Raw genomic sequence first — 11,243 nt, forward strand, 5'->3', positions numbered from 1 at the left:
GACGTCTAAGAAACTTGGCAAGGAAATAATGATGTAGTAGTAAATCATCATTATAAGCTTCCAAGATCTTCTCATAATCTGGGAAAGCGTATCAATGGATTTTGAACATCCAATGCATATATAATAGGTGGTCAAAAGAATCCGCCAATGTTGGTAAGTCATGCGGTTTGAAAAAGTAAGACTGTGAGTTCCCTCCTTTTTAGTCTGGAATTGGAAGGAACGATGTCGGACCATGATATCAACCAGGTTGTTCTCAATTCAAAGAATTAAATAACTGTTCCTTCACAAGATGAATCTATCACTCCAACTTCCAATCCTCAAGTTCTCATTCGTATCATAAATTTCTCCAATTGCCTGTCAGCTCTTCATTATACACTCCTGGTATTAGCCAGAGGTATCGAGTGGCCTATCAAAAGTATAGTAGGTAGATCACACAATAGTGAAGCCTGTTTGAACTGAAAATCCTTCTTCCCCTCATTCGCTTGAGGAAAACATGATTTGTTTATGCCGGCAAACCGATCGCGTTTTCAGAGTTACCTGAAATATCAACATCATAACAAAATAATCAACAACATACGACAAACCTCTTGAAGACCGATTCACTCGCAGCTACCAACTCCATTCGTTCTTTTATTAAAAAGTCTCTCGTTCTTATACAACCCGCTGAACACGACAAGAGTGCGTTTTTCCATTCATTTTCAATTCGACTACAACTCAAGGAACTCTACATCATCAACGATACACGCGATTTCGACTATAGAATCCATCTTTCGGCGCTGTGCATCTCTATTTGGTACCAAGCACTATGAACGATTTCTTTTCTTAATCTGCTGTCTCTCAACCGATCATTGAGTCAAATTTCTACTTGACCGACTGAATCTTGTGTTAATATTCGGCCGCAAGTCAAGGTACCATCAACACGGTGAATACTTCAATAGTAAAACCCCACATTTCTGTCTATCGATGCTTGTTAATAGACAGTCTTCTTTAATATAATGTCTCATTCGATGGTTGGGTTTGCAGACCTACAAATCTCCAAAAATCTATCCAAGAACCCATATCGTCAACGACCAGACTCATCTGACTACCCCAGATCGAGATCAACTTCTCACGAAGTCGAGTTGTCTTCTGCTTCCAATAAGCCAACACCAGTCAGGGCAGTCTTCGATGATCTGCATACGGCCCACTCCTCAATTACATCAGGAAATAAAAAAACCTTAAGTGGACGGCGTGCAATTTCACACAATCTCTTCGAACCACCCGAAAGATCCGATTCAATTCCACTCCAGAAGATAGAGAGAAAGCGCGGTACTAATGTCGAGTCGTTTCTTCAAAATATACCGCTTCCTCCACCTCCTGCTGCCTTGTTCGGAGGCCGTTATGGGTCTGATATTGAAAATTCCACACCGGTTCCTCGCTCAAGACCACAACGTCTTCCATCAACAGTCAAGGGCGAGTCTGGCTCTTTACTTGGCAACATAAAAACCGCACTTACAAATGTATCTTCACCCATTACACAGGATATAATAGATGAAGAAAATAATGCTCCGCATCGGCAACCAGCAAATCTCGACATTGCCCAGGGCACTTTTGGGAAGAAAGCGTCAGGTTACATGGCGCTTGTTAAAGAAAATGATGAAAAGGATCCATCTACTCCAGAAGCTCGACAATCAGGCCATGGTGGAAATGTCAGAGACAAATCAAGCATTCAATGTCAAGGTCATGACTTTCCTATTCATCATTCTCCTCTTGGCGAAGCACTATCGGGCTCGTCAATTAGTGATGAAGGAGAGAGTTTGGGTGATCTGACGCGTACAAAACCTCAACATCCGACACGGCATTCTTTGTATACACCAAATCAAGGAGATGTTCAATCACCAATACGCAAGGGTTTTTCTGACACAACTCCTCAGAGACACAGCTATGACTTCCGTCGAGCTACTAGCACTGTTGGCAATATCTATAAGCAATATCTTCACTCCAGCGGAGGAGGAGCTGACACCGATAGTGAAGAAGAGATGAACGAGAAAAGCCCTCTACGAGGAGAAATCGCCACTCGAGGTTCAGATCAACAAAAATACATTCGAGAATTCGACCTAAATATGAGACTGGACTCTGAAGAAATGTTGCCCACCGCTCTTAATATACACAAACAGCGCAAAGTTGTTAGGGTAGCCGAAGAGCCCAATTGTCAGCCACCAACTCGTACTTTGCCCGAAATACCAATTCTGGGTGTGCCAACAATTGCTCCAAATACATTTCAAGGAACCGGTCAGCCTTCCTGCAGTGGTACACACAAACTCACTCAAACAACTAAAGGGGTATCTCGAAAAGTTTTGCAGCAGAGAACTAACGATATGGATTCTGAGGTAGATGACTCTGAAGCAGACGTCGCCGCGCAACTGCATGTGCCCTCGTTTCCCTTCGCAACACCAAAAATCCAAGCAACCCCAAAAGTCATAATATCTCCAGCAGATGATCCTTCGGTATATGGAGATGATCCTCATTGGACGGACCCGGTTATCATGCGACAGCCATTGGAGAGAGAAGTCAGCAAAGCCCTCCGTCGTGCTAGTGGTTATAGTGTCTATAGTATGGAAAGCGCATCGACTTCGTTAACTCGCCGGAATGAGCATCCTCGACCTCAAAGGTCTGGATTAAATTTCTCAAGGAAAATCAACGTCGAAGATACTCCCCCATCTGACTCTGGAAGCCTTAGCACTGAGCAAAGAGATTTCATAGCACAGGCGCAAGCCTTTTATGACCGTGGAGCAATTGCACAAAATTGGGTTACTGCTCATCATCAGAATGTTGTTCGTATCCCGATTAGTCACAGTGTTAATCTTCCAGATTCTCCCCCAGAATCTCCTAACGATCGACCTCATGAATCGTCCGAAAAACATGCCACACCTACTGAGGCCGAGGATTGGGAAACTGTGGCAGACAGTGCTGCGGGACCTTTTGGTCGTTCCAAACCAAACGAACCAATGATGATGGGGGGTCTTGTAAATAGAGCTGGAAGCAGCATTGCGGATAACTCAGATGATGGCACAGATAGTACGGAACCACTACATATTGATGATTACGGATCTTCAGACCGTATTCCGCATCATCCAGGTAATGTTGAATACTATGGAGATTATCGTCAAAGAGATCTAAAGAAGACTCATATTCCTGTGTTTTTGCCTGTTTTCAGAGAACACAAGGTCAATGGATATCTTGCAGATTCAAATAGGACACGGCCACCTCCGAATTATTACAACTACAATCCACAGCCCCTTCTCAAAACTCATACCAATCCATTCAAATCTTCTCCGCCAAAAATGAAGCCAACTCGTGGTCAAAACATCAATTTGATTCCGCCATCCCTACATACAAGCGAGGAAAGTGCAGACTTTACAAATTCAAATCAAGGCCAGCAAGTCCCTTCCGGAAATCAAGGTCATGTAAATGATCGCTTGAGATTCGACTGGACAGGTGAATTGGAGCCAGGAATCGCTTTGGGCGGTTCTAGTGATAATCTACCACCATTGAACAAAAAGCGATCCAGTTCGTGGCAATATGTGTTGGCCCTTGGTGAGAAGATTGCTAGTCCAAAGAAAGAACTATTCGCGACAACGTCAACTACCAGCAGCAAACACAAAGAGATCAATATCGAACTGAAGGCTACCGGTAGTTCAAAGCTTCAAGGTCAAAAGCCTTTCATCAAAGGTCCTCCAGGCGCCTTCTATAGGGATCTACATTTGAACTCGAAGCATGAACCAAGGCGTGTTAGTTTGATCCAGGCAAATAGGCCTGCTAAAGTTCCTGCTCAGAATAACAAAACAAAGGAGTACCCAACAAATACCCTTCGGCCTTTCGCACTGCAGGCATCTGCTACTAATACATCTTCAAACATCGAAAATCGCCCGATTGTTAAGCAACCCTCAACACCTATTCGTAGCAATAAGAACCAGGGAGCTGAAAGTGATACTCCAAATGACTTCGTTTATCGATCACCTCTTGCTCCTCCCAAGCGTCCAAGCTGGCAAGATTTGTACAGTCTTCGTCAATTACAGGAAATTCGAAATGCTGCAATTTCCGATGGTTTCTTTGAATCCCAACCTGTACTTGGTGATAACCCTCGTGATTCGAAAGGAAATACATGGAAGCATCTATTTGAAAACCCCAAGTTATCTCCTTGGTCTCAAAACCCTGCTCATATCATTATTGAAGCTCGTCGCAAGAGAAGCATCTCAATCATAGTATTGGCTTTGTGTAACTTATTTCCTCCAATTTTATTATTGTATGCAACTGGTCGAATGGATGGGATAATTGTGTGGTGGACAAATGGGGACTTCTCATCTTTTGCATTAAAACAAAAGAGATATGCATGGTTATTATTGGCTTGTTGGATGTGTGTTATTGCTATTGGCCTTGTCGCATTTTTGATTATTTTCTTTACAAAATTGCGTTAGCGATAGGATTTTTTTATTATTCGGATGATAGTACGAGGTGAGGAATGGAGAGGAGGGGGAAGGAGAAGGTAGAGGAGGGGAGGGGGGTAAAGAAGTAAAGCGAAGGATTCAAGTATGATGGGTGAATTGAAGGGATGAGCAATTGCATGTTATTATATGTGCTTTATGTTTGATAGAAGATAAAATGGGTTTTCTGACGTACGAGATCTTGAGTTGAGGTTCTACAAATTTGATACGAAGGAGCACTCAAGGGAGTGGATAATGGAGGTCAAATAATTGGCCATGGAGATAATTTTGGGAAGATGTCAGAAAGTGTATAGTGTGTATAGTGTGTATAATATTACCCTGAGCTATGAACAATATGAAAAGCATAATGGAAACAGAGTTTTCACTCAATTTTATTGTTTTCAATATGCTACTATGTGCGTGAATGACAAATGCAAAATATAGCAGGTGGTGAGACATGAGCTTGAAGAAGTACAACTCAAAATCTATAGCCGAGAAGAGAAGTATGCCGTTCAAAAATGTGGCATACGTTCTATCATGTTGGGCAAAATTTTACTTTCGAGCTTTAAAAAACAGGCTTTCAAAAAATGATGTATGTGGAGCTCTTTGATATGAATCAGAATCCAAAATTGAGGTTAAAGATCTGTCAATGGTGGCTTGAAGAGAGGAGTTTTGAATCAGAATTGCGTGAAACTCTACATTTCCATTATCCCTTGCTTAAATGATAGAATACGATCTTATATCTTTATTTCAGCCCCCCCAAGAAAAATCTAACACCACACAACAAAATGATAGGAGACTGCAAACCACAAGCGAAGCCCACCCGCCCCATAAAATTATTTCTTACCCCACATCCACGCAAGGGAAAAGAGAAGAGGGATGATTATTCCCACCACCAGCATCATCCAAAAAAGTAACTCTTCACAACCATGTAACAACCTCGAAATAATACCTAATTTGATCGGAAAAAATGGAAAAGTGAATATTGGGGAGAGAGGATTATGGGGATGGAAAAAAAAAACAAAAAAGATGGACTAGCGGCGAATCGAACGCCGGACCTCTCCCATGCTAAGGGAACATTATACCACTAAACCACAAGCCCGTTCGTTACATTTTGGAGGATGTTTTTGATGGTGGTCAGAGCCAGAAAAAGGTATATATATAAGCAAACACGGGTGCTGTGAGCTAGGGGGCTTGCTGGGGTGAAGGAGCACGTGATTTGAATGAGGATTTTGCTGGTATTGATAATTTGAAGAAATGGAGAATCTTTGGATGGGATATATAGGAATAGAAATAATTGAAAGTGTTCAAATTATTTAAACTATTCGGAATTATTTGTATCACTTACATTATCTAATCAATCGAAAGAATTAAAATGAGTTCGCTCGTCGGAAAAAGCGATGATTAGACTAAGAATGAGTAATAAGAAAGAGAGAACTCTCCACTCTTAGTTATATTATCTGTTTATTTGTTGATTTATTTAGGATTCTTCTTCAATTTAAGACTATATAAGACGATTTGAATTCTAAGGCTTTAAATACGTTTTCGTTTTATAGAAGCAATTAGATAGTAGTGACTATCAAGGGGGTCTTCTGAAGTTCTATTTGATCAGTTTTATCTTCGTTGTATATGTGTAATATCTTCAATCTCAACGGGAACTTCTTTCTTGACTTCGAAATCTGAGATTGTAGTTTCGGATTTGTTACGAAAGGTAGTTGAGATTATATAGATGCTTTGAAAATTGTTTTTAGATATTATAATTTCCCTCCTCTTCGGAAATATATATTTTTATTTTTGTATACTCTCATTACTCTAGTAAGATCTTATAGATAGTAAACTTATATTCAAACCTGACACATAAAGGCCTCTCGATCTGCATTTATTAGTCTTCTTCTGTCTGATTCTTGTTATTTATATTCTATTGCGCTCAATTCTCCTCTGCCAATTCTTATCTTGCGTGATTTCAAATTTTAGTTCGATAGGAGGTGGGACTGATTAGTTGCGTATAATGAGTACTATCTACAATACATTTTCTGGTATTGCCGTTTAATAATAGGTGTGCGAACTTACTCGGGTGATGAAGAGCTTCTTAAACAATCATACTCTCGCGCCGGCTTGGAAGAAGCATTTCCTAGTGAAGATTCGCGACAATGTCAACGATTGAGGTAAATTTTTGATCGAGTCGTTCTTGAAATAGATTTGAATAATTGCTTTGTAAGAGTGATTACAAGTAACATGATGAGCTTCATTTCATAAGAAGCATTCTCTAGGTCCACTCGAACTACAAGGTCTCTGATTCCAATTATAACTTTGGCAGCGGTTACCGTTACGGTCATGGTCTCCGTCTTCTCGTGGTTTTGTCTCTTCCAACTCGGGTGCGAACCCGGTCTCGCAATCTATTAATAAGTTCACAACTCTCTATAGGATGCAATAGAAAGCTTAGAATAGACTTTGAGACTTTGAAACGCTGTAGATTATGTTACTCCTATCCAATAAATATTTTAGTATCTATAAGATGAGATTTTATTAATTATCAGAGTTTCATCAGTATAGAGTAGGATTAGCTCTATCTGTATAATATTAGTATGCGAATCTCTTCTCAACAGGTATTTGAGTTACAAACTGTAAATATGTAGCTAATAAGTACAATCAAAATATAGTATCTAAGTCAATTACCCCACTTTCCAACCACCCTCTCTTTTCGACCATCTCAAAAACCATATTGCTTTGAGTAATTATAAAATTTACACTTTGAATAACTCAATAATACTTTAATTAATTGATTTGAAATTTTGATATTATTATAATTGTAATATAAAGAATAAATATATCAAAAAAAGATATTATAAAGATTTTTAAAATAATTATAAATAAAATAAATATACAAAAAGCTAATTTGAATTATAATATTCTATATATTATATTTTATAATTAAATATATAATAAAGTTTTATATTAAAAAGATATTCAAATACTTCAAAAGTTATTTCTAATTCAAAAAAATCAATTAATAAAATAAATATTAATATAGAAAGCTTTTAATATTAATTTTATATATTATTAAATCAAAGAAATAATAAAGTATCTCTTTATTATATAAGAAAAGAATCTCTTATTTAAAAAGAAATGAATATATAGCTTTTTTTAAAAATATTCTAATATTGAAATTAAGAAATAATATCAAATCGATTCTATATAAGTTTTAGATACTATATCTAATATTATTAAAAAGTAGTTTCGAAATCTCACAATTTCTAAAATCAAGGCTATTAAACTAGCTAATAAATGAAATATAAATAAAATAGATATAATAAAAAATTAAAGTTTTAATAAACTAATAATAAAAAGTATTAATCAAAGATTTATTCAAAAAAAGTAATCTGAATCTCAAATTTGAATTTTTTTTATAAAATATATTTTAATTAATAAAAAAAGTATTACTCTTTTTATAATATATAAGAAAAAATTAATTCAATAATAATAGTTTCCAATTAATTTGATTCTATTTAAGGATTAGAACTTTATTATTATAGAAAATAAATGGATTATAGATATTATAGCTTTAGAATAATTGAAAAAGATCTATATCCCTTAAATTATCTCTATTCAATCAGAAAATTCAAAACTTCTTATTTTGAATGAATATAGAAATTATAAAATTACAATATTTATATCAGAATACTTTAATAATAATATATATTTCTTATTTCTTTTATTATATATATTATATATACTACAATCACTTAATTTATCTATATTTTCATTTTTAAAAAGTATATATTGAATTGAATTTAATAAATTAAATCTATTATCCAATTCCTTATTAATTAGAAAGTACAATTTCCTTTTTTGCTATTAGAAGGCTAAAATAAAAGATTTAATTATTCAAAATATTAAGTTTGAATAGTAAACTAATAATCTTTAATTTAAAAATATAACTAAATCTCTTATAAATCAATTTTTGCTTAAAAATAATAATAAAAAAGTTTTATTATTTAATTCTGAATTTAATAATAATTTTATTTTTTAATAAAATATATATTTATTATTTATTTAATAAAAAACTCCTCAAAAAGGAATTGATATTAGAAAATATAGAGATATAATAATTCAAGAAAAAAAGATTGATTTATTAATATAAAGATTATTATTTTGTAAGATTATAAAAGGATTTAATATTAAAGATTATAAACTTTTAAAAACAAAAAATAAAATTAGAAAACTAAAATATCAATTAAATAAAATATTATTTAGAAAAAAATGAAAGATTATAATATTTCCAAATTCGAAATTTATAAAGATTAAAGCTATAAAATGTATACAAATTGAAATAAGAGATTATGAAATTGAAAGAAATAATAGCTCTAGTGCTATAGAAAGTGATTTTATAAGTGATTTTATTGAAATTCAATAGTTATTGAGTTATTAAAGTTTTAAGTATGAATAATATGATTTTTTTAGGTGATCGGAAACAGGGGGTGGTCGGAAAGTGGGGTAGTTGACTTATATATAAAGTTTTAAAGAAGTTTGAATGCTTACAGAATAAACCAAAACCCTGATAGAATCAAGTAATATAAACACTTTAGTTACTCACACTATGACTGGATACTCTTTCTAGTCTTTCTAGTATCTCTTTTTCTGTTGTTAGAATATTACTTGTTCAATTCATACCCTGCCTTTACCCTCTGATATCGTTGATGCCTGTAATTAGACATAGGGTCTAACACGTCTTATAACGGTCTCTTACGTTAGTAGGATGAGTCTACAAAGATGAGTTCGGTATCTAGACCTGGATTTTCCAAGACCGTTTGAATAACCTTAATGTTTAGATACTGAAAAGATAATTGAGAAAGATAATTAAAAAGATATAAAAAGAGGGGGTTTCCATCAAAATCTCTCAAATAAATAAAATCAACATCATTATCTTCAAAGTCAATCAAGCTCTCTAATATTATTCTTCTATATTTGCTCACTTACATTCGCCGTGCACACACATACACACGTATATATAAAGCCACTTAAAACCACACTTTTCCATCATGGGACGTCTTGGTAATATAGCTGCTGCAGCTTCTGCCATACCAGAGGCTAAACGACTTGAGAACGAACTCAAGCTAGAATACCACTATCAGCTACTTACTAATCCTGAAGCCAACGGTAATTACCTCCTAGAACTGGGATATATCGATCAAGCTCGTTTGAGAGCACTGCTTAATAAACGGGTTGATAAAGATGAATTCAAGCACTTGAGAGGTCGTCTATATGCTTGGAGCCAGATTTATGGGACGTATACGGAAAGTGCATCGGAGATCATGGAATATAAAGAGCTTGAGAACTACCCACTTGTTAGAGATCGGAAGAAGGCTGAAGAAGAAAAGAAGAAGAAGGATGAAAAAGAGGCTAAGAAACAGGCGGATAAGTCATCAAAAAACGAAGAAAAAGAGCGGAAGAAGAATGAAGAAAAGGCTAAGAAACAAACGGATAAGCCAGCAAACAGGGATACAAAGAAAAAGGCCCCTACGAGTGGAAAAACACGAGGAGTTGCAACTGGTAGTACTGGTAGAGGATCTCACAGAGGATAGGTAGTTTTTTATGGACGGCGTTTGCGTTTGTTTTACTTGTTATCTCTTAGAATTAGAATGGGTGTCTAGGCTATCTGGCATTTGTAGTTTGCTAATCTATCATCTCTTCGATTTGGATTATTGAATCGTTCTGAAATTCAAGAATCAATTTGTGAATTTTGCGAGAAATCCATTATGAAAAACTACTAAATTTCAATGGAGTAGAAAATAATATGAAATTCTAAGTCGCCTTTACTTAATATAGCGTTGGACAGACTTCATTAGATGTGTTCAGATAATACATATGCAGGGTTTAGAGATTGTAATTCATTATGTCTTCCCCGTCGTCTGAAGTGAGAATATTAAATTATATAGATGTATCCCACTCTACGCACGCGCGTACATCGCGTTTGAAGCGCTAGAACGGCGAAATGTTTGTCCCATCCATGCCGAGAGATAGACCGATAGCACCTAAATTTAGCCCGTAACAACTGCTAGCGCACTAACAATTCGCACAATCCGGACAGATCGTAGCGAGAAGATATAAAGATGTTTCAAGATGGAAGTTACGAGGTCACCATGTCCAGAGCCCTAAGACCAATCGCAAATTCATGCTCAAAGCAGATTCCACCTCTTCCAAAACCAGCCATCCTTACCACAACTTTCCATTGTTGGAAATTCTAGTTCCAGCCTGAGCCATCTTGGATATCGCTCAGGGAAATCTTGACATCAATAGTTTGCGAAATTCCTATCAGAATGTTTTGAAGTAGTGCGATGAAGAGATTGCTACATGTATCATCTCATGTCTTGTCTTCCTGTCGTAGCCATCTGTATTGAAATTTCTGCCCGTTTATTTTTATTCCACTCCGCATTCTAGTGAAAGCGAAGAGAGAACGAACTATTAGTAGTCTATTCTAATAGGAATTGAACAAATCTTGATGGTTCTTACATTCAAAAGTCAGGGTATTGAAATTGGAGGTAATAAAAATGATCGCTGATTAGAGTGTTTGATGGTCCGGACTGCAATGCAACAATAAAGATCATCAAATATCTAGATCAGTTAGAATGTTTGAATCATTTAAAACATTGAATTGGATTAGAATATTGAATCATTTTCGAATTTTCAATTGCTTTTGGATATTCAAAACTCTGTATTGTTGGACGGTAGTCCGAACTATTGTATAACCTGTCGTCGATGGCCTGTGGCATGCTGAAATAC

At 35.8% G+C, this 11,243-nt stretch overlaps 2 protein-coding genes across 2 annotated transcripts; both read left to right on the forward strand.

The window, feature by feature from the left end:
• Positions 1-995: 995 nt before the first annotated feature.
• EAE97_005778 (uncharacterized protein) lies at positions 996-4,457 on the forward strand (the record flags this gene model as incomplete). Its single annotated transcript, XM_038876291.1, has 1 exon — positions 996-4,457. The coding sequence occupies one exon, from the start codon at positions 996-998 to the stop codon at positions 4,455-4,457; it is 3,462 nt and encodes a 1,153-aa protein (XP_038732767.1).
• Positions 4,458-9,502: 5,045 nt separating this feature from the next.
• EAE97_005779 (uncharacterized protein) lies at positions 9,503-10,045 on the forward strand (the record flags this gene model as incomplete). Its single annotated transcript, XM_038876292.1, has 1 exon — positions 9,503-10,045. One exon carries the CDS (start codon positions 9,503-9,505, stop codon positions 10,043-10,045), a length of 543 nt encoding a protein of 180 aa, XP_038732768.1.
• Positions 10,046-11,243: the final 1,198 nt, after the last annotated feature.

This window comes from Botrytis byssoidea (genome assembly GCF_014898295.1).
Source record: "Botrytis byssoidea strain MUCL 94 chromosome Unknown BBYS_010, whole genome shotgun sequence".
Lineage (NCBI taxonomy): Eukaryota > Fungi > Ascomycota > Leotiomycetes > Helotiales > Sclerotiniaceae > Botrytis > Botrytis byssoidea.